General features: G+C 44.6%; 1 protein-coding gene across 1 annotated transcript in view; it reads left to right on the plus strand.

Annotated features, from left to right (window-relative positions):
* LOC118396267 (SH3 and multiple ankyrin repeat domains protein 3-like) overlaps nt 1–22,952 on the plus strand; it is a 260,761-nt gene that overhangs the window by 209,906 nt on the left and 27,903 nt on the right. Inside the window, exons 14-18 of the mRNA XM_052467006.1 lie at nt 9,369–9,444; nt 13,239–13,292; nt 14,565–14,647; nt 17,003–17,127; nt 17,266–17,401. Of these exons, the coding sequence (XP_052322966.1) occupies nt 9,369–9,444; nt 13,239–13,292; nt 14,565–14,647; nt 17,003–17,127; nt 17,266–17,401 (474 nt within the window). The remainder of the gene's footprint in view (nt 1–9,368; nt 9,445–13,238; nt 13,293–14,564; nt 14,648–17,002; nt 17,128–17,265; nt 17,402–22,952) is intronic.

Below are 22,952 nucleotides of genomic sequence, written 5' to 3' on the forward strand. Positions count from 1 at the left end.
TGTGCTCGCTGGGTTAGGTCAGGTGTGTGCCAGAGGTGAGTGCGTTAAAGCAGGTATAGTTTAGCTGGGCTTGTTGTGTGAGCTGGAGGTCAGGAAGGTGATTCAGCCAGCTGGCCATGTTACTGGCTTACTGCTGGAGAGAGTGGAGGCAGGTAATGCATGGCCAACAGAGAAACACACAGGTGAGGTTGTAGGGGTACGTACGTGTGTGTTAATTGAGGTGAAGCTCCTTGCGTCCTTCAAAGGACAGAACAGCTCTTGCATCCTGCCAAGAGAGAAGCAGTACTACGTGGGCACACACACGCACGTACACACACACTCCACCATACGTGTTAGTAAGTGTACAGTTCAAGTTGAGGGGCTCATTTGAATTTCCTGTTTTTTTCAGCTATTGGCTTAGCTTTCACAGAAAATTGAATATTAATAATGCATGTATTTAATATGCTGACCGTTTTTGTTGAAAGTGTTTTTATTGCCATCTGCCTTGCCAGCCACAGATGCACATGTCTTAAACCCTCTACAGTCTAAGCCCTGTCTAAGCCGGGGAGGGGGGTGGGTTGTTATTAAAGGTCATACCAAGGATCATTTAGCAATTTGATTTGGAATTTTAAGACCCCTTGAAGAATATAAAAAAACAACAAAAACATTTTTGATTAAAAATGTAATTTGGCCTTAATGCTATTAGCCAATAGAAATGCACTGAATAACAGATTCACTACATGTAACAACAGATAGTTCCCAAACAATCTAAAGGAAGTTTGTTCTGAAGTGTCCGTCTAATATCTGAGCAATATAAGACTATCATGTTTGGGAGAAACTCACCTTTCCCCAGAAGTGTCATATTAGTGTGTAGCCCAAACTGTTCAGACGCTACAGACTTTCAGACACTACAGACGTGAGAAGACCAATTTTCAGGATGTCTCCTGGTCTGATAAACATCACTCTAGCTCTGCCACGTTTCGCTGCAGTTCAGGAAGTGGTTGATGCGGTGGATTGAAATGCATCCAATAAAAAACGGACAGATTTGTATGTTTTATTATGCTAATTAGATTGGCGCGTAAATCGACTCTACCTTAAGTCTGAACACCATCACCTTCATTGAAATCCCTCTTTACTTCAGGCCCTTTATAGAGCCACTTCTTACTGAAGTCTGAGCGGTTGTTTTGGGTCCTGTACTGGGCCCGTTGAGTTTGGGGGATCAAAATAAAATGTAATTGTAACGGTTCTCTTGTGGTGAAGGAGAGTCGGACCAAAATGCAGCGTGTAGATTGCGATCCATGTTTATTCAACTGACGTAACACGAATCTAAATACAAACACTACAAAACAATAAACGTAACGAAAACCGAAACAGCCTAATACTGGTGCACATACACACAGAACAAGGACATCAAGACACTAAGGACAATCACCCACGAAACACACAAAGAATATGGCTGCCTAAATATGGTTCCCAATCAGAGACAACGATAAACACCTGCCTCTGATTGAGAACCACTTCAGACAGCCATAGACTTAACTAGAACACCCCACTAAGCTACAATCCCAATACATACACACCACATACAAAAACCCAAGTCACACCCTGGCCTGACCAAATAAATGAAGATAAACTCTAAATACTTCGACCAGGGCGTGACAGAACCCCCCTGAGGTGCGGAATCCCGAACGCACCTCAAAACAATAGGGAGGGTCCGGGTGGGCTTCTGTCCATGGTGGCGGCTCCGGCGCGGGACGTGGACTCCACTCAAACACTGTCTTAGTCCCTCCTCCTCGCGTCCTTGGATAGTCCACCCTCACTGCCGACCATGGCCTAGTAGTCCGCACCCAGAACCCCACTGGACTGAGGAGCAGATCGGGACTGAGGGGCAGCTCGGGACTGAGGGGAAGCTCGGGACTGAGGGGAAGCTCGGGACTGAGGGGAAGCTCAGGAGTGAGGGGAAGCTCAGGAGTGAAAGGATACTCAGGAGTGAAAGGAAGCTCAGGAGTGAAAGGAAGCCAGATCCTGGCTGGCTGGTGGTTTCGGCAGATCCTGGCTGACTGGCAGATCCTGGCTGACTGGCCGACTGGCGGATCTGGCAGATCCTGGCCGACTGGCGGATCCTGGCCGACTGGCAGTTCTGGCAGATCCCAGCTGACTGGCGGATCTGGAAGAGTCTGGTTGACTGGCGAATCTGGAAGAGTCTGGTTGACTGGCGAATCTGGAAGAGTCTGGTTGACTGGCGGATCTGGAAGAGTCTGGTTGACTGGCGGATCTGGAAGAGTCTGGCTGACTGGCGGATCTGGAAGAGTCTGGCTGACTGGCGGATCTGGAAGAGTCTGGCTGACTGGCAGATCTGGAAGAGTCTGGCTGACTGGCAGATCTGGAAGAGTCTGGCTGACTGGCGGATCCTGGCAGACTGACGGATCTGGCTGCTCCATGCTGACTGGCGGCTCTGGCTGCTCCACGCTGACTGGCGGCTCTGGCTGCTCCATGTAGGCTGACAGCTCTGGCGGCTTCTTACAGACTGGCAGCTCTGGCGGCTGCAGACTGGCAGACTGGCAGCTCCGTGCAGACTGGCAGCTCCGTGCAGACTGGCAGCTCCTTGCAGACTGGCAGCTCTGGCTGCTCCATGCAGACTGGCAGCTCTGGCTGCTCCATGCAGACTGGCAGCTCCATGTAGACTGGCAGCTCTGGCTGCTCCATGCAGGCTGGCAGCACTGGCTACGCTGAACAGGCGGGAGACTCCGGCAGCGCTGGAGAGGCAAGGCGCACTGTAGGTCTGATGCGTGGTGCTGGCACTGGTGGGACTGGACCGAGAACACACACAGGAAGCCTGGTGCGGGGGGAGCTGCTACCGGAGGGCTGGGGTGTGGAGGTGGTACTGGATAGACCGGACCGTGCAGGCGCACTGGAGCTCTTGAGCACCGAGCCTGCCCAACCTTACCCGGTTGAATGCTCTCGGTCGCCCTGCCAGTGCGGCGAGGTAGAATAGCCCACACTGGGTTATACAGGCGAACCGGAGACGCCGAGCGCAAGGCTGGTGCCATGTAAGCCAGCCCAAAGAGACGCACTGGGGACCAGATGCGTAGAGCCAGCTTCATGGCATTTGGCTCGACACTCAATCTAGCCCAGCCGATACGCGGAGCTGGAATATACCGCACCGGGCTATGCACCCGCACTGGATACACCGTGCGCACCACAGCATAACACGGTGCCTGCCCGGTCTCTCTAGCCCCCCGGTAAGCACAGGGAGTTTGCGCAGGTCTCCTACCTGGCATAGCCATACTCCCTGTGAGCCACCCCCCCAATAAATTTTGGGGGCTGACTCCCGGGCTTCCTTGCCAACCGTGTTCCCTCATATCGCCGGCTCCTCTCTCCGGCTGCCTCTGCTCTCCTCGCTGCCTCCACCTGTTCCCATGGAAGGCGATCCCTTCCCACCAGATCTCCTCCCATGTGTAGCAACCCTTGCCATCCAATATATCGTCCCATGTCCATTCCTCATTGCGCCTCTGTTGCTGCCTTTGTTGCTTCTCCTGCGGCTCCTGCCTGTTACCACGCTGCTTGGTCCGGGTGTGGTGGGTGATTCTGTAACGGTTCTCTTGTGGTGAAGTAGAGTCGGACCAAAATGCTGTGTGTAGATTGCGATCCATGTTTATTCAACTAACGTAACACGAATCTAAATACAAACACTACAAAACAATAAACGTAACGAAAACCGAAACAGCCTAATACTGGTGCACATACACACAGAACAAGGACATCAAGACACTAAGGACAATCACCCACGAAACACACAAAGAATATGGCTGCCTAAATATGGTTCCCAATCAGAGACCACGACAAACACCTGCCTCTGATTGAGAACCACTTCAGACAGCCATAGACTTAACTAGAACACCCCACTAAGCTACAATCCCAATACATACACACCACATACAAAAACCCATGTCACACCCTGGCCTGACCAAATAAATGAAGATAAACACAAAATACTTCGACCAGGGCGTGACAGTCATCAGAAAATAGAAAGTGACATATCATTGGAAAGATACAGGCCTTGTCTAACTCAAATAAGAATCCCCCCCCACACACATAAATCATGCACTATGGTCATATTTATAGAGTATGCAATGTAGGTCAAGACACCAAAAGTGCAAACATTTAGTATGCAGGGAAAGTGTACAACCTAATGGTTTTTGTAGAGCAATGTATTTCCTTCTCCATTGACATTACCTTGTGTCATATCTGCTCCTGCAACGCCCTCTACTGCTCATCCTGTGTCTCCTTGACCTGCGGCCTCCCCCAGTACTCTCTCCCTCTACTGCTCAACCTGTGTCTCCTTGACCTGCGGCCATCCCCAGTACTCTCTCCCTCTACTGCTCATCCTGTGTCTCCTTGACCTGCGGCCATCCCCAGTACTCTCTCCCTCTACTGCTCATCCTGTGTCTCCTTGACCTGCGGCCTCCCCCAGTACTCTCTCCCTCTACTGCTCATCCTGTGTCTCCTTGACCTGCGGCCATCCCCAGTACTCTCTCCCTCTACTGCTCATCGTGTGTCTCCTTGACCTGCGGCCATCCCCAGTACTCTCTCCCTCTACTGCTCATCCTGTGTCTCCCATGACCTGCGGCCTCCCCAGTACTCTCTCCCTCTACTGCTCATCCTGTGTCTCCTTGACCTGCGGCCATCCCCAGTACTCTCTCCCTCTACTGCTCATCCTGTGTCTCCTTGACCTGCGGCCATCCCCAGTACTCTCTCCCTCTACTGCTCATCCTGTGTCTCCTTGACCTGCGGCCATCCCCAGTACTCTCTCCCTCTACTGCTCATCCTGTGTCTCCTTGACCTGCGGCCATCCCCAGTACTCTCTCCCTCTACTGCTCATCCTGTGTCTCCTTGACCTGCGGCCATCCCCAGTACTCTCTCCCTCTACTGCTCATCCTGTGTCTCCTTGACCTGCGGCCATCCCCAGTACTCTCTCCCTCTACTGCTCATCCTGTGTCTCCTTGACCTGCGGCCTCCCCCAGTACTCTCTGCTCAGTCAGTCTATGTTTCTAGCTGTTTGTTACTATTCAGATCCTGTTATCGTTTTGTGCCTGTTTTCCTTGCCTGACGCTGTTGTCCTCTCTGCTACAGTTCTGATTCTGGTCCCTGTCTCCAGTCCCACGTCAAGTCATCCCCACTCAACTGCTCCCTTGGATTCCTTCCCAGACCTGCTTACCCTGTCTCAACCCCTCTCGCTCCAGCCTCAGCCTCTGCACCTGGTTTCCAGCAACACGGCCGAGCTTCCCCTGACCTGCCCTCCATATCCTCCCTTGTGTTTCAATAAATGCCTTGGTTACTTTATCCCAGACTCCTCGTCTGAGTCTGCTTGCTCGTGGTTTCCCCTGTTCCACTCCGCGTAACACCTTGTATGCATCCTCCACGTGCGCCGTTGGGCTAGCTCATCATTTACAATAGTAAAAGTGAATGGGAAAATAATTTTGAAGTGTCCTCACCTGTCTGTGTCTGTCTTACAAAAAAACAATTACTCCATAACTTGAAAGCCCTGAATACTAAGGTCATTTTAAGGCTTGAAAATCCGTTCAGCCATTTTAGCAGAGTGACTTGCTACCCAAATCAAAGAGCAACTGCTTTCATATGTATATAATTCCCTGAAGTTAAGGCACGTTGCACGAGCCCTGTGCTTTTAAAATGGTGTGTTCCTAGCGCATGTTTACAGTGGCACAATTAGGTAAAAGATCATACTTTTTTAGTTTTTATTATTTTGGAACAGTAATTGGTGACATTTGATTTTAAACCTACCCTTTCAAATATATTATATCCCAACATGGGGATAGATTGGCAAACCCTGCCAACAACATTGTGTATAAATACAGGTAATCTGAGTTCAATGACCTGTTAAAATCTCTACGGGATTGGTGGGTCCCCTGTGGGAAGGTTGAGCTAATGTAGGCTAATGTGATTAGCATGAGGTTGTAAGTAATAAGAAAATTTCCCAGGACATAGATATATCTGATATTTGCAGAAAGCTTAAATTCGTGTTAATCTTACTGCACTGTCCAAAATCTACTGTAGATATTACAGTGAAAGAATACCATGCTATTGTTTGAGGAGAGTGCACAGTTATGAACTTGAAAATGTATTAATAAACCATTTAGGCACATGTAGGCAGTCTTGATACAACATTTCAAATAGAAATGTGATGGTTCATTGGATCAGTCTAAAACTTTGCACATTCACTGCTGACATCTAGTGGGCAAAATCTAAATTGCTCCTGGTCTGGAATAATATATTATGGCATTTCTCTTGCAATTCAAAGATTCTTTGTGTTATATTTTACCAGATCTAATGTGTTATATTCTCCTACATTAATTCAACATTTATACAAACATCAAAGTGTTTTCTTTCACATGGTATCTAGAAAATGCATATCCTTGCTTCAGATCCTGAGCTACAGGCAGTTAGATTTGGGTATGTCATTTTAGGCGAGAATTGAAAAAAAGGAGCGGATCCTTAAAAGGACACTGATCCCCCTCCCACCGAGGGTAGTATACAATATTATGCATTGCTTAGAAAATATCAGCAGAGGGGGTCAGAGTTGAACAGCTTAATGGCCTGTATTTATATGCACTGTTGTTGGCAGAGTGTGCTAATCTATCTGAACAATGGAATGGCTTCAAGCCAATCTATCTTTGTGTGTGTGTGTGTGTGTGTGTGTGTGTGTGTGTGTGTGTGTGTGTGTGTGTGTGTGTGTGTGTGTGTGTGTGTGTGTGTGTGTGTGTGTGTGTGTGTGTGTGTGTGTGTGTGTGTGTGTGTGTGTGTGTGTGTGTGTGTGAATAAAGCATCTGCTTCAAATCTCCTCCCAGATTCTGAAGCTCTAAAACAGATTGGGAGATGTTCCCGGTGCTTCTCAGTCCATCTGGTGTCTTTGTGTCCGTCTGCACAGGAGAACCGACAGACACTTTGTCCTCATCTATTAATGTTCCTATACTAGAGCCAGGTTGTCACCATAATGTCACCATTTCACATCAGTTTGATGCTCTACTTTAAGTGAATGAAAGATATGCTACACGTGCAATGTACAGTACCAGTCAAAAGTTTGGACACACCTACTCATTCAAGAGTTTTTCTTAATTGGTTCTATTTTCTAAATTGTAGAATAATAGTGAAGACATCAAAACTGGAATCATGCATTAACCAAAAATGTGTTTAACAAATCCAAATATATTTTATATTTCAGATTCTTCAAAGTAGCACACTCTTAGCTGATATTGTCATAATATGGACTTTTACCAAATAGGGCTGTGTTCTGTATACCACCTCTATCTTTTCACAATACAGCTGATTGGCTCAAAAGCATTAAGATGGAAGTAAATTCCACAAATGAACTTTTGACATGGAACACCTGTTAATTGAAATGCATTCCAGGTGACTACCTCATGAAGCTGGTTGAGAGAATGCCAAGAGTGTACAAAGCTGTCATCAAGGCAAAGGGTGGCTACTTTGAAGAATCTCAAGTATTAAATGTATTTTGATTTATTTGTTTAACACTTTTTTGGTGTGTGTGTTATTTCAGATTTTTGATGTCATTATTATTCTACACTGTAGAAAATAGTAAAAATAAAGAAAAACCCTTGAATGAGTAGGTGTGTCCAAACGTTGAATGGTACTGTGTATGTCTTTGTATCTCTCTCTCTCTCTCTCCTCTTTCTCTCTACCTGTGTGTGTGTGTGTGTGTGTGTGTGTGTGTGTGTGTGTGTGTGTGTGTGTGTGTGTGTGCGTGCGCGCGTGCGTGCGTGCGTGCGTGCGTGCGTGCGTGCGTGGAGACATTTTACTATACTTGTGAGTACCAAAAGTCCTCACAAGAATAGTAAACCAACTAAAATTCAGAGATGTGAGGACACAATTAGGGTTAGCGGTTAAGTTTGGGTTTAGGAAAAATAGGATTTTGAATGGGAATCAATAGTTGGTCCCCAAAAAGTCCTCACAAGTATAGTAAGAGTAAGACATAGCTGTATGTGTGTGTGTGTGTGTGTGTGTGTGTGTGTGTGTGTGTGTGTGTGTGTGTGTGTGTGTGTGTGTGTGTGTGTGTGTGTGTGTGTGTGTGTGTGTGTGCGTGTGCGTGCGCGTGCGCGTGTGTGTGTGTGGAGGTGTAGTCCAGGTTATCAGTGCTATCTGAGGCCAGTCTTTAGATGCTTGTGGGCTGCAGGCATCAGACGACACTGGCCCACATTACACACACTTACACTGCGTCTGCTAGTACCATCCTGTACACACACACACACACTGACTCACACACTAATACACACATAGGTTTGATGTATTTCCAGCCATTGTGTGTGTGCCTGTGTGTGTGTGAAGTATAAAGGGAAGCAGTACTCCGCTGATGTGCTGACTCATCTTTGACCTTCTCCCCCAACTAAAACCTCCCCTCTCCCCTTAACCCACATCACACTGTCAATAAATGATCTGAGGGAAGGGGAAGGAAGTGTGTGAGTGTGGGGGCTAAGTCAGCCTAATCCTCGGCTTCTTTGTGTGTGTGTGTGACGGCAGGCGCGCACATCCGTGTGAGTTTTTGGAGTGGAGGGGAATGGGGGAAGTCTATGCATTTTTATTGAGAGTAAGGCTAGTAGGCCTGTACCCATTAACAGCTTAGACAGAGACACCACTATTAGCGAGAGAAAAGGAGAGAGGGGTAAAAATGGGGGGTGGAGGGAGGGGAATAAAGAGATGGAGAGATTTATGGAGAGTGAATGAGAATGAAGGAGAGAAGGTTTGAAAGGGGGACAGAATGATGGAGAGAGGGGCATAAAGTGGAATCGGGAGAAGAGGATGACAAGAGGTGTAATGGAGAGGTGGGTGGAGGAAGGGTCAAGGGAGGATAGAGAGTGATTGTGAGGAGTGTAGGTGATGGAGCAAGCAGTGGAGACAGAGAGAGAGGGGTAGGGGGGGGTTGATTGTTCTTCCGGTGCTTTGGTGTTGAGAAACTCTGGAATACTCTTGTATTGGACAAAGCTGGCAGCTGTCACTCACTCAAACTGACAGACAGACAGGGTGGAGTGAATGTCAAGAAACAAATCTCATCCACTCAACAGAGGAACACACACACACACACCAAAAAATATAAGGATGGAACATGTGACACATGGAGCCAGAGCATGCACATCCGCCGTTCTTTTCCACAACGCCCTAGCAAAACCCAAGCCTACTTGAGGGTAATAGCCCTCATCGTTTCCTCTAGTGGTCTGTTTTGAAGTCATCTCCCGATGTCCTGCTTACCTGGACGGACGTCGGATTTCGCGATTTTTAGCAACCTGGCTGGACAGGGACCAAAGGAGACCACCAACACACACACACACACGCTGACAGTGAATTGCTTTGTTTTACAGAGACAAGAGAGGACCGCACCAAGAGACTGTTCAGACACTACACTGTGGGATCTTACGACAACGTCACCTCATACAGGTAAGACGCACGCACACACACACACACACACACACACACACACACACACACACACACACACACACACACACACACACACACACACACACACACACACACACACACACACACACACACACACACACATACTTACACACACATAAATACATACATACACACACTTACACACACACATACATACATACACACACAAACTTACACACACACACACACACACACACACACACACACACACACACACACACACACACACACACACACACACACACACACACACACACACACACACACACACACACACACACTCACACATACTTACTTACACACACACACACACACATACCTACACACACATACTTACACACACACACACATACATGCACACACATACTTACACACACGCATACATACACACACATACACACATACTTACACACACACACACACATACACACACATACACACACATACATACACAATAATAATAATAATAATACACACACACACACACAAATACTTACACACACACATACATACATACATACACACATACATACATACATACATACATACATACATACACACATGCATACTTACACACACACATAAATACATACACACACATACTTACACACACATACACACATACACACACACATACTTACACACACATGCACACACACACATACACACACACACATAGTTACATACACACACACACACACACACACACACACACACACACACACACACACACACACACACACACACACACACACACACACACAACACACACACACACACACACACACACACACACATACATACACAAACACACACACACACACACATAGACACACACACACACACACACACACACATACTTACACACACACACACACACTTACAAATCATGGGACTACGCAGCTGTCATACCACTCAGGAAGGAGACGCGTTCTGTCTCCTAGAGAGGAATGTACTTTGTTTGGAAAAGTGCAAATCAATCCCAGAACAACAGAAAAAGACCTTGTGAAGATGCTGGAAGAAACAGGTACCAAAGTATATATATCCACATTATAACGAGTCCTATATCGACATAACCTGAAAGGCCGCTCAGCGAGGAAGAAGCCACTGCTCCAAAAACCGCCATAAAAGAGCCAGACTACGGTTTGCAACTGCACATGGGGACAAAGATCGTACTTTTTGACAAATGTCCTCTGGTCTGATGAAACAAAAATAGAACTGTTTAGCCATAATGACTATCGTTATGTTTGGAGGAAACAGGGGGACGCTTGCAAGCCGAAGTACACCATCCAAACCGTGAAGCATGAGGGTGGCATTATCATGTTGTGGAGGTGCTTTGCTGCCGGAGGGACTGGTGCACTTCACAAAATAGATAGCATCATAAGGGAGGAGAAGTATGTGGATATATTGAAGCAACATCTCATCAGTCAGGAAGTTAAAGCTTGGTCGCATATAGGTCTTCCAAATGGACAAGGACCCCAAGCATACTTCCAAAGTTGCGGTAAAATGGCTTAAGGACAACAAAGGCAAGGTATTGGAGTGGCCATCATAAAGCCCTGACCTCCATCCTATAGAAAATGGGTGGGCAGAACTGAAAAAGCGTGTGCGAGCAAGGAGGCCTACAAATATACAGTATACTCTTCTGTAACGATTCAGTCATGATTAGCCATAATCATGATAGCATCCACATTAATGAAGAAGTGGACAGAAACATATTATATTATTATTTACAACAAACGTTTCTACAAAATGACACAATACATAATTTACCATTGATTTCTATTGGGCACAACATAATCCGAAACACAACCAAAACAAAATACAAATGAATCCAATTAGTTTGTAGTCACACGCTTGATGTAGTCATTGCATGCTAGGAATATTGGATTCAATACTAAACGGTTTACTAAATGTAATACACTATAAGTGAATTTCTACAAATATTTATGACTCCTTCAAATGGGGGGGCTTTCATTTCTAGACAGTAAAACAGATATGTATGAAAATACCCTCAAATAATTGGTGACATTCTGTACTGTCACCTGATATAAAACACTTGATCTCATATCCAAAATGCTAGAGTATAGAGCCAAATTAAAGGTTTTTGCTTCACTGTCCAAATAAATACTTAGGGGAGTGTAAATGAGATTTATGTGATGCTGTTGCTGTCTCGTGGTGGGACAGGGTCAGTGCATTCTGCTTGCGTTATACAAAACTAAGCTCCCATTACCAAAACATGTGTGTGTTTGTGCACGTGTTTGAGTTTGTCTCTCGCTCCCTTCCTTGTCCGTCTCTCTCTGAAATGTATTTTATAGGACGTCTGTAATAAAGGAGCGTATGAGTGCTAGTTCTAATGTAAATCATATGTGCAGGCTGAGAGAGAGGACAGTAGAAGAGGAGCTGCTATAGGACTGTGTCATGATGTAAATTCACTGTAAATGTCAGTCAGCTTGTCAGGAGAGAGGCGCTTGGTATCAGAGCATTGCTGGGGAGAGAGAGAGAGCAGTTCTCCACCGCTTGAACAATGGGTACATAGTGAGTCATGAAGATTATGTGAGAGCTACAGCAGCTGAATAGGAGAGAATGTCAAAGCTCTTGCATGGAAGTCTATGGAATGGAGTTGTATGTGAATGGAAGTCTATGGAATGGAGTTGCATGTGAATGGAAGTCTATGGAATGGAGTTGTATGTGAATGGAAGTCTATGGAATGGAATTGTATGTGAATGGAAGTCTATGGAATGGAGTTGTATGTGAATGGAAGTCTTTGGAATGGAGTTGTATGTGAATGGAAGTCTATGGAATGGAGTTGTATGTGAATGGAAGTCTATGGAATGGAATTGTATGTGAATGGAAGTCTATGGAATGGAGTTGTATGTGAATGGAAGTCTTTGGAATGGAGTTGTATGTGAATGGAAGTCTATGGAATGGAGTTGTATTTGAATGGAAGTCTATGGAATGGAATTGTATGTGAATGGAAGTCTATGGAATGGAGTTGTATGTGAATGGAAGTCTATGGAATGGAGTTGTATGTGAATGGAAGTCTTTGGAATGGAGTTGTATGTGAATGGAAGTCTATGGAATGGAGTTGTATGTGAATGGAAGTCTATGGAATGAAATTGTATGTGAATGGAAGTCTATGGAATGAAATTGTATGTGAATGGAAGTCTATGGAATGGAGTTGTATGTGAATGGAAGTCTATGGAATGGAGTTGTATGTGAATGGAAGTCTATGGAATGGAGTTGTATGTGAATGGAAGTCTATGGAATGAAATTGTATGTGAATGGAAGTCTATAGAATGGAGTTGTATGTGAATGGAAGTCTATAGAATGTAGTTGTATGTGAACGGAAGTCTTCGGCATGCTGCTGTGAATTGCTACTTAGAGGGTTTATGGAACATTATTCTATGTAAGACTATAAATACGTACATTGTGTGATATGATTCTGCTACAGTGTGTGTTTTATTTGCATATGAATGTATGGAAGATATTTTCAAAATGCCTGAGTTGAGCTGTATCTAAATGGGAGTTCATGAAATAGAATTGTGAATGCAACAGAGAGATTGAGAACATGGTTGGTTGAATGGAAACATAAAGCAAGGTATTCTGGCGCTCTGGAGGGGAAACGTTTAAGCTGGAGTTGGATATGCAGGATGTAGGCTGAGAGAGGGAGGAGAGGAAGAGATGTTGAACTATAGGCATATCTATACACCGTATATCTCTCTGTATTTAGCATGATACTGTATCTCTGCAACCTCTGCCCCCTGACACAGGAGCATTTCTCACGGGTCTCCAGGCTCTGTCAGCAGGGGCTCTATCTGCGCTGGGTAAGTTGCTGGGCAGCAGACGTGGCAAACTGTTAACACAAGTTCAAACTCCAGATCTCCCATGCCAATGTGTATGGTGTTGAGATGTCTACTAACCAGAGAGACTTTCGCGACACTGACACTCTCACTCTTCTGCTTCACTAACTCTATGGGCTGTCTGGTGTCAGCCGTGGGATCTGACAGTCAGTCAGTCAACAGTATATGGGTGTGCTGAGAATGGGACATGTTGCTACTTTTACTGTGTGACTTCAGAGTGCTGTTGTGCTGTTGTTTTTGAGGATTGAATTGTCTGGTATGAACTGACATAATACTGTACTCACTCACTCACTCACTCACTCACTCACTCACTCACTCACTCACTCACTCACTCACTCACACACAACACACACACACACACACACACACACACACACACACACACACACACACACACACACACACACACACACACACACACACACACACACACACACACACACACACACACACACACACACACACACACACACACACACACACACTCTTACACTCACTCACTCACTCACTCACTCACTCACTCACTCACTCACTCACTCACTCACTCACATAAACAAAAGCGCACACTTGTGACGACTCTCTTATTAGTCGTGAGATATTTAATATTTCTCTGCAAGCAAGCACGCACTCCTCTTCTTCCTCTTTCTCCTCCTCCTCCTCTTCCTCTTCTCCTCCTCTTCCTCCTCCTGAATGGGAGAGGCTAAGTCCTCTGTTCTTATCTCCTATCCCTGGAATTTCAGTCATTAGGAGGGAACACACAGACAACACTGGTGATGAAAGGCCCGCATTACACATCATTACATTGCATTTGCTAGTACTATCCTGTACACACACACACATACACACACACACACACACACACATATACAAATACACACAATCTAGGTACTGTACAGCCTCAAGAGAACCTTGAGCTAGGCTTTTAAGTTGATTGGGTCATCAGAGAAGGAGGTTCGGGTGTGTTTGTTTGCAAAGCCATTGGGTTACTCTCTCCCTACATACCCTCCACCCAGCTCTCTCTCTGCTCCCTATCCTTCTCTCCTCTATCTAGCCCTCTCTTTCCTTACCTCTTTCTCTCTCTCATTGTCCCTCTCCTCCCATCCCTGTCCCCCTTTCTCTACCATCCCTAGCTCTCTCTCCCCTTTTCTTCATTCCCCCCTTTGTCTCTTTGTCTCTTCTCTCTGTGAACTTGTTGCTGGACTCTTACTTGCTGTCCCTCTCCTCTCTACTCTCCAGTGATTACATCATAGAGGAGAAGAATGCTATGCTGCAGAAGAAAGAAAACGAAGGCTTCGGCTTCGTCCTGCGGGGAGCCAAAGGTAGAAAACACACACACACACACACACACACACACACACACACACACACACACACACACACACACACACACACACACACACACACACACACACACACACACACACACACACACACACACACACACACACACACACACACACACACACACACACACACACCTAGGTGAATACCTTTGCTAATTAATCAAGTGTTTTAGTGATGGGCCATAAGACTGGAACAGACAACTTCTCTCTCTATACCTCCAGGACCAGCCTGGAGCTCCAAACACATATTTTCGCAAAGCTTGACTTTATACCTTATTACTAAAGCAGGCTGTTTTGATCACTGTCACTGCTGCCTCCAAGGCCCTGCTAGCTACTTTCTTCATGTCATAGGCTGTCTGTGTGTGTGTCATTACAGGTCTGTGAGCCCCTCTGCAGGTGTTCTGAGTGTGGGGTATGAGATGTGGTGGGTTGATGTGAGGAGTTCTAGACCTCTTTCACTGAGTCACACAGTATGACTTATTTACCTATGAACCAACACGACTGGCTCTGATCAACACCACATTTATTTATCCTCGTTCATTGATTCCTTCACTGTCTTTCTTTTGTTCTATTCTTCTCTTGTCTTTCTTTAATTCTTTCTTTCACACCTTACCTCCCTCTTCTTTATTCCTTTCTCAGCTTTACTATTAGTCGTTATCCTCTACTACTTCACACACACACACACTACTGCACGTTCCAGCTCCCCATGCTGGTTACTATAGCAACCCCCCGCGGGCACCAAACCCAGGAGTCAGAGTGTGTTTGCTGCTCCTCCATCTCTATATTTATATTTTTGTAATTTAGCAGACACTCTTATCCAGAGTGATGTACAGGAGCATTTAGGGTTAAGTGCCTTGCTCAAGGGCACATTGACTAATATTTCACCTAATTGGCTCAGGGTTTTGAACCAGCGAACTTTCCATTACTGTCCAAACACTCTTAACTGCTGGGCTACCTGCCTCTCTCTCCCCTCTCTGTCTCTACATCTCTTTCTTACTCTACTTTTTTTCTCTTGCTCTCTTCCTTTCCCTACCTCTAAACACTAAAGCTATGAAGGCTGGAGAGAGAGGGAGAGACTAGTCTGTAGCTTTCCTCCTGATCAACAAACAGTTGACATGGAGTCTAATGTAGAGCCAATAGCTTTCTTTTCAATGTTTCAATTTGTCTACCTTTTTCTCCTCCTTTTCCAATTTCCATCAGTCAACTTTCCCCCACTCTAGATGTATCCCTCCCTCTGTCCTCTCTTGTCTTCTTCTTTCTCTCCGTCCATCTTCCCATGTGCCTCAGATAAAATTGAATAGATTGTCTTTCATAGTGGGGTCATGTCACACACACACACAGACGCACACACACACACACACATTGCAGGTGCCTCTGGGAGCTCTCCTTTTTAAGTGGTATAGTCAGACTCAATTGGATTGAATGAAGGGTGTGTGTAGTTCACGGTAGCTCTATCCTAAGGTGTGTGTGTGTGTGTGTGTGTGTGTGTGTGTGTGTGTGTGTGTGTGTGTGTGTGTGTGTGTGTGTGTGTGTGTGTGTGTGTGTGTGTGTGTGTGTGTGTGTGTGTGTGTGTGTGTGTGTGTGTGTGTGTGTGTGTGTGTGTAATCTGATTTTCAGTGTGAGAGTGAATAAAGTAATACGGTTGAGTGAAAGTGTCTCTCCCTGTCACACCACCTCACCGTTCCTACATAGTCCATCTGTAAATAGCCCACCCAATCTACCTACCTCATCCCCATATTGTTTTATTTACTTTGCTACTCTTTAGTACACCAGTATCACTACTTTACACACCATCATCTGCTCATCATCATCTGCTCATCTATCACTCCAGTTAATCTGCTAAATTGTAATTACTTCGCTACTATGGCCTATTTATTGCCTTACCTCCTCAAGCCATTTGCACACACTGTTTATAGACTTTCTTTTTTTCCTATTGTGTTATTGACTGTACGCTTGTTTATTCCATGTGTAACTCTGTGTTGTTTCTGTCGCACTGCTTTGCTTTATCTTGGCCAGGTCGCAGTTGTAAATGAGAACTTGTTCTCAACTGACCTTCCTGGTTGAATAAAGGTGAAATAAATCAAAATAAGCTGTCACTCACTCTATTATAAACACACATTCACTTACAGGCTGCTGTGTGTATCTACTTCTATGTGTACCTCTATGAGCTTAAGGTGTGTTCTCTTTTCCATGGCAGATGTGCGTGGGTGATACTCTCACGATTCAGTGTACCTTACGGTGGATTCCAAAATGAATACTGTATGTGTATTTCTTGTGTTCAAACATCTATCCATGTTTGGATATTTGGTCATTCTCTCTGTGTATTCCCAGCTGAGACGCCTATTGAGGAGTTCACCCCAACACCTGCATTCCCTGCCCTCCAGTACCTGGAGTCTGTCGACGTGGAGGGAGTGGCCTGGAGGGCTGGGCTTAGGACAGGAGACTTCCTCATAGAGGTAACTACACCCCCTCTCCTCTTCTCCTGTCTCTTCTCCAACCCCATGGACTAGCCCCACTGCCTCTCAGGTCTCTGTCTGCTGACCTCCAGCCGTGTGTATATGTGTGTGTGGCATTCGTGCGTGTGTGTGTTCCAGGTGCACGGAGTGAACGTGGTGAAGGTGGGCCATAAGCAGGTGGTGTCTCTGATCAGACAGGGGGGAAACAGTCTACTGATGAAGGTGGTTTCTGTCACACGCAAACCTGAGTCTGAGGAGGTGGTCCGCAAGAAAGGTGAGCAGCATGTCCCTCATCAAGTTGCTATGAGTCAGATATAATGAGTATCTACACTCCTGGGATTATATCATGTATATCTGGGCCTGTATCCACAACGCGTCTCCGGGTAGGAGTGGTGATCTAGGATCAGTTTAGCCTTTTAGATCATAATTAATAAGATTAAATGGCCAAATCCTAGATCAGCACTCCTACTCTGAGATGCTTTGTGTTGATACTCGCCCTGGTGTACTGGAGTGGACAAGTTGAAAAATGGGACTTCCACTACTGCCTGTCCTTCATTGCAGATGTAATCTCCTCTCCTTCAGTTCAGTGTCACATTATTAGCTGGTCCATGTATTTGATCTCTGGCATATAGCCATTAGGTTCTTTAATACTAGGTTCTGTATTAATATGTTATCATGGATATGGCAGTTGGCACTAGATGACCTGATATATTTGAGAAGGATCTGAATGTTCCTGTCATCAAGGTGATTTCACCACTTTGCCACACTGTAAATTCATGTGGTTTCCATGTCAACGGCATCTCATCTCATCCCTGTGCTAAACAGCTCCCACTCTCTCCTGCTACAAAGACCTCGGGAAAGTGTATGTGTGTGTGTCTCCTTGGGTGAGCGAGACAGACAGATACACTTGTATGATCTTAATTTGATCACCCGGTTGCAGGAGAACTTAGGTGTATTTGAGGTTTTAGTTGGTTTACTATTTTTGTGAGACCTTTTGGTACTCACAAGTATAGGAAAAGGTGTCCACACACACACACACACACACACACACACACACACACACACACACACACACACACACACACACACACACACACAGAGAGAGAGAGAGAGAGAGAGAGAGAGAGAGAGAGAGAGAGAGAGAGAGAGAGAGAGAGAGAGAGAGAGAGAGAGAGAGAGAGAGAGAGAGAGAGAGAGAGAGAGAGAGAGAGAGAGAGAGAGAGAGAGAGGAAAGATGTAACAGTCGATATGGAGGTCTCTGAGTAGTCAGTCTGTGATTGGAACTGAACATGACAGACATGTATTGTTGCTGGGATTGAAGTTGCGTGAATCCACCCAATACGGACGATTTGCATATCCAGGATCAGTGGTGTAAAGTACTTAAGTAAAAATACTTTAAAGTAAAGGGTATATGTACTTTACTTTACTATTACTTTACTATTTATATTTTTGACATCTTTTACTTTTACTCCACTACATTCCTGAAGAAAATAATGTACATTATACTGCATACATTTCCCTGACACCCAAAAGTACTCGTTACATTTTGAATGTTTAGCGGGTGGTCCAATTCACTCACTTAAAGAGAAAATTCCTGGTCTTCCCTACTGCATCTGACCTGGCAGACTCACTAAACACAAATTATTTGTATTGGAGTGTGCCCCTGGCTAAATGGTCAATTTAAATATAAGGAATTTTAGCAATGATGTTTACATTTGATACTAAAGTATATTTAAAACCAAATACTTTTTTACTTTTACTCAAGTAGGATTTACTGGGTGACTTTCACTTTTACTTGAGTCACTTTCTACTCAAGTATGAAAATTGGGTACTTTTTCCACCACTGTCCAGGATGTTGTATTTTCCCAAGAAGTTATAATTTTTGACAATTAAAATGGAATATGTCGTATTTAAGTAATGCTTTGACAGTGGTTAAAGACAGACAACAGTAATACACTTGATTACACTGAGATGACGGTGTATTTATCCACCTTATTTGAAGAAATGAGTTTGTTCTGAAGATCTACCGCTTGGTTATGATGAAGTCCCCACTTCCTCTAATTTCATTAGAGGACTCAGGTCAGGAGTGTACAGTGTGTGTTTGGGGCAGTATAGAGTGTGAGAGGGCGGAGACAGAAACGGATCAGAGAGGTGTGCTGAACGCGGAACAAGGGAGATCTCGGTTTGTGGTTTTGAAAGTCTCAAAAAATGTGTTCTAATGAAAAAGTTTGGGTACTAGTTACCTTTTGAATTTGGATCCCACGACCTGGTTAGCCTCAGTTGCTGGGACCGTTACATCTGTTCAGGGATCCTGCCAACCAAAAGTCTGACGAGCTGCTTGGCTGGCTTAGCTGCTAGCTTACTAGCTATCAAGATAGTAAAGTTTCCTTGACAGCTTGAACACAGCCCGCAAATCGGATAACGCTTGTGCCGATCTTGTGACTGTCTGAATCCCTGCTGTTTGTTTCTGTTTCCATCTGCCCTGCGACTTGCCCTGTCTGGACCTGTGGGGCACCAATGCTAGTCTATGTTGCTACCATGAAATCCAAAGCCAATTGTGGGAGTAATGGAGAGGACAGTTTCTCTATCACAGGTGAAATATTTTTTAAATGAACAATAGGGGTTCTACAAGCAGTTGTTACAACAACAGGAAAATAGCTTAAAGATCTTTGTTGAAATACTGATTGACTCAACTAAAAAACGAATGGACGATCTGACTAGAGAGGTCATGGACCTTAAGAACAGTTTTCAGTTGTCCCAGGAGAGGTGGATGTCCTGAAAGAAAAATGAAAGATGCAGAAAGATGACAACAAACTGTAAGTCTACGCAAGATGACATCAGCATAATGACTGGGAAAATAAACTATCTAGAGGGACAATCCAGGAGGATTAACATTGTTGTGAATGAAAAACCAGTCTTCACATGAGAACTAGGCAGAGTCTGAGGAGAAAGTAAAAACAATGATCACTGAAAAGCTGATCATTGAAGATTGAGGTGGAGCACGCACACAGGTCTGGAAAACCTGTAACCTGCCCAGGTGATAGACAGAGGCTGATAGTGGTCAAGTTCCTGAGGTTTAAGGACAAGATGGCTGTTCTGGAGAGAGCCAAGAACATGAGAGGAACCAACATCTTCCTTAACGAAGACTACTTGGAAGCTGTGCGCCAGAGGGGGAAATAACTTATCCCAGCCATGAAAGCTGCCAGAGAGCACGGGGACATTGCTTGAATCTGCTACGACAGGCTCATTGTCCACCCTCCCTCCCAAAATACTGAGTGGAGTGAGAGAGCCAAGTTTCCAGGTTAGAAGCTTCAGCCCCACATCACACACACCAACTGACACTCACAAGTGCCTGATTGACTGACTCTATTGGCCAAACCATGTTCTTGTCATTCTTTGTGTGTTTTCTTTCTTCATTTTACTTCTATCTCTGATATGCTACTCAGGAAAGGACTGAAAATAGCCCATATTAATTTATGTAGCCTTAGAAATAAGATTTATGAAATCAATATCTTGCTAACATCGGATAACATTCATATATTGTTTGTCTTTGAAAGTCAATTAGATAATTACTTTGATGATACAGCGGTAGCAATACAAGGATATAACATCTACAGAATAGACAGAAATGCTAATGGGGGAGGTGTTACAGGAATATGGCTCTGAACATATACAGTAAGGTTTATAGATGACCTGATGTCTAAGTTCTTGAAGTGTTGTGGTTGCAAGTTAACCTGCCTCATCTAAAGACTCTTCTTTTGGAGTGTTGTGGTTGCAAGTTAACCTGCCTCATCTAAAGACTCTTCTTTTGGAGTGTTGCTATAGGCCACCAAGTGCTAACAGTATCTCAAATCAAATCAAATTGTATTTGTCACATTCGCTGAGTCCAACATGCGTAGACTTTACTGTGAGATGCTTACTTATGAGCCCTTTCCCAAAAATGCAGAGTTAAAAAGTAAAATAATTAGCAAAAAATCAAAAAGGAAATAGTAACACAATAAAACAACAATAACAAGACTATATACTACTGGTAGTAGTACTGGGACCGAGTCACTGTGCAGGGGTACGAGGTAGTTGAGATAATATGTACATGCAAGTAGGGGTGAAAGTTACTAGGCAATCAGTATAGATAATAAACAGAGTAGGAGCAAGTGCATTCTGAAAGTATTCAGACCCCTTCCCCTTTTTCACATTTTGTGACATTACAGTCTTATTCTAAAATGGATCAAATAATTGTTTTCCTCATCAATCTGCACACAATACCCCATAATGACAAAGTGTAAACATGTTTTTAGACATTTTTCAAAATGTATAAAAAATTTAAAAACAGAAATGCCTTATTAACATAAGTAAACATAAGTAATCAGACCCTTTGCTATCAGATTCGAAATTGAGCTCAGGTGCATCCTGTTTCCATTGATCATCCTTGAGATCTTTCTACAACTTCATTGGAGTACGTACACCTGTGGTAAATTCAATTGATTAGACATGATTTGGAAAGGCACACACCTGTCTATATAAGGTCCCACAGTTGACAGTGCATGTCAGAGCAAAATCCAAGCCATGAGGTAGAAGGAATTGTCCATAGAGCTCTGAGACAGGATTGTGTAAAGGCACAGATCTGGGGAAGGGTACAAAAACATTTTGGCAGCATTTAAGGTCCCCAAGAACACAGTGGCCTCCATCATACTTAAATGGAAGCAGTTAGGAATGACCAAGACTCTTCCTAGAGCTGGCCGACCGGCCAAACTGACCAATCAGAGAAGGGCCTTGGTCATTGAGCTCCAGAGTTCCTTTGTGGAAATGGGAGAACCTTCCAGACGGACAACCATCTCTGCAGCACTCCACCAAACAGATGGAAGCCACTTCTCAGTAAAAGGCACATGACAGCACACTTGGAGTTTGCCAAAGGGGCCTAAAGGACTCTCAGACCATGAGAAAAAAGATTATCTGGTCTGATGAAACCAAGATTGAACTCTTTGGCCTGAACACCAAGCGTCATGTCTAGACGAAACTTGGCACCATCCCTACGGTGAAGCATGGTGGTGGCAGCATCATGCTGTGGGGATGTTTTTCAGCGGCAGGGACCCAGCCAGAGCCCGGACTTGAACCCAAACGAACATCTCTGGAGAGACTTGAAAATAGCTGTGCAGCGACGCTCCACATCCAACCTGACAGAGCTTGAGAGGATCTACAGAGAAGAATGGGAGAAACTACAAATACAGTTGTACCAAGCTTGCCGCGTCATGCCCAAGAAGACTTGAGGCTGTAATCTCTGCCAAAAGTGCTTCAACAAGGTACTGAGTAAAGGGTATGAATACTAATGTATATGTGATATTTCATTTTTTATTCGTAATACATTTGCAAATATTTGTAAAAAATGTATCATCTCAGATTGTCATGCCTTCGTACCGACCTTGTGCCATATTCGGTAATACCGGCACTGAAAAAAAAAACATCTCATAGAGAATGCTAACTAAATGCTAACAAGAGTATTACAAACATTTTGCACAGTTTCTAACCTAAACTATACTAGTAAGTCAAAAATGCTACTCACAGTTTGCTGTACGCACAAAACAAATATTAGCCAGCAAGGCTCTTGATCCAGGAAGGGATTCTCTGCTGTTACCAAGCGAATGCTTGATTTTGAAGGTAGCATAACAAACTACTAAATTAGTAAACCAAATGCACAACTACAGAGCATTTAGCACTACCTTGATAGTTATAAGATATCTGCTGGCAAACATTTAGTTGTGAATTCCGTACTGTAATTAGATCACCTGGCTCATGCTGTACAACAGAGTGACTCACAAGGCTCCGGTCTC

The sequence above is a fragment of the Oncorhynchus keta genome, chromosome 17 (genome assembly GCF_023373465.1).
Source record: "Oncorhynchus keta strain PuntledgeMale-10-30-2019 chromosome 17, Oket_V2, whole genome shotgun sequence".
NCBI lineage: Eukaryota > Metazoa > Chordata > Actinopteri > Salmoniformes > Salmonidae > Oncorhynchus > Oncorhynchus keta.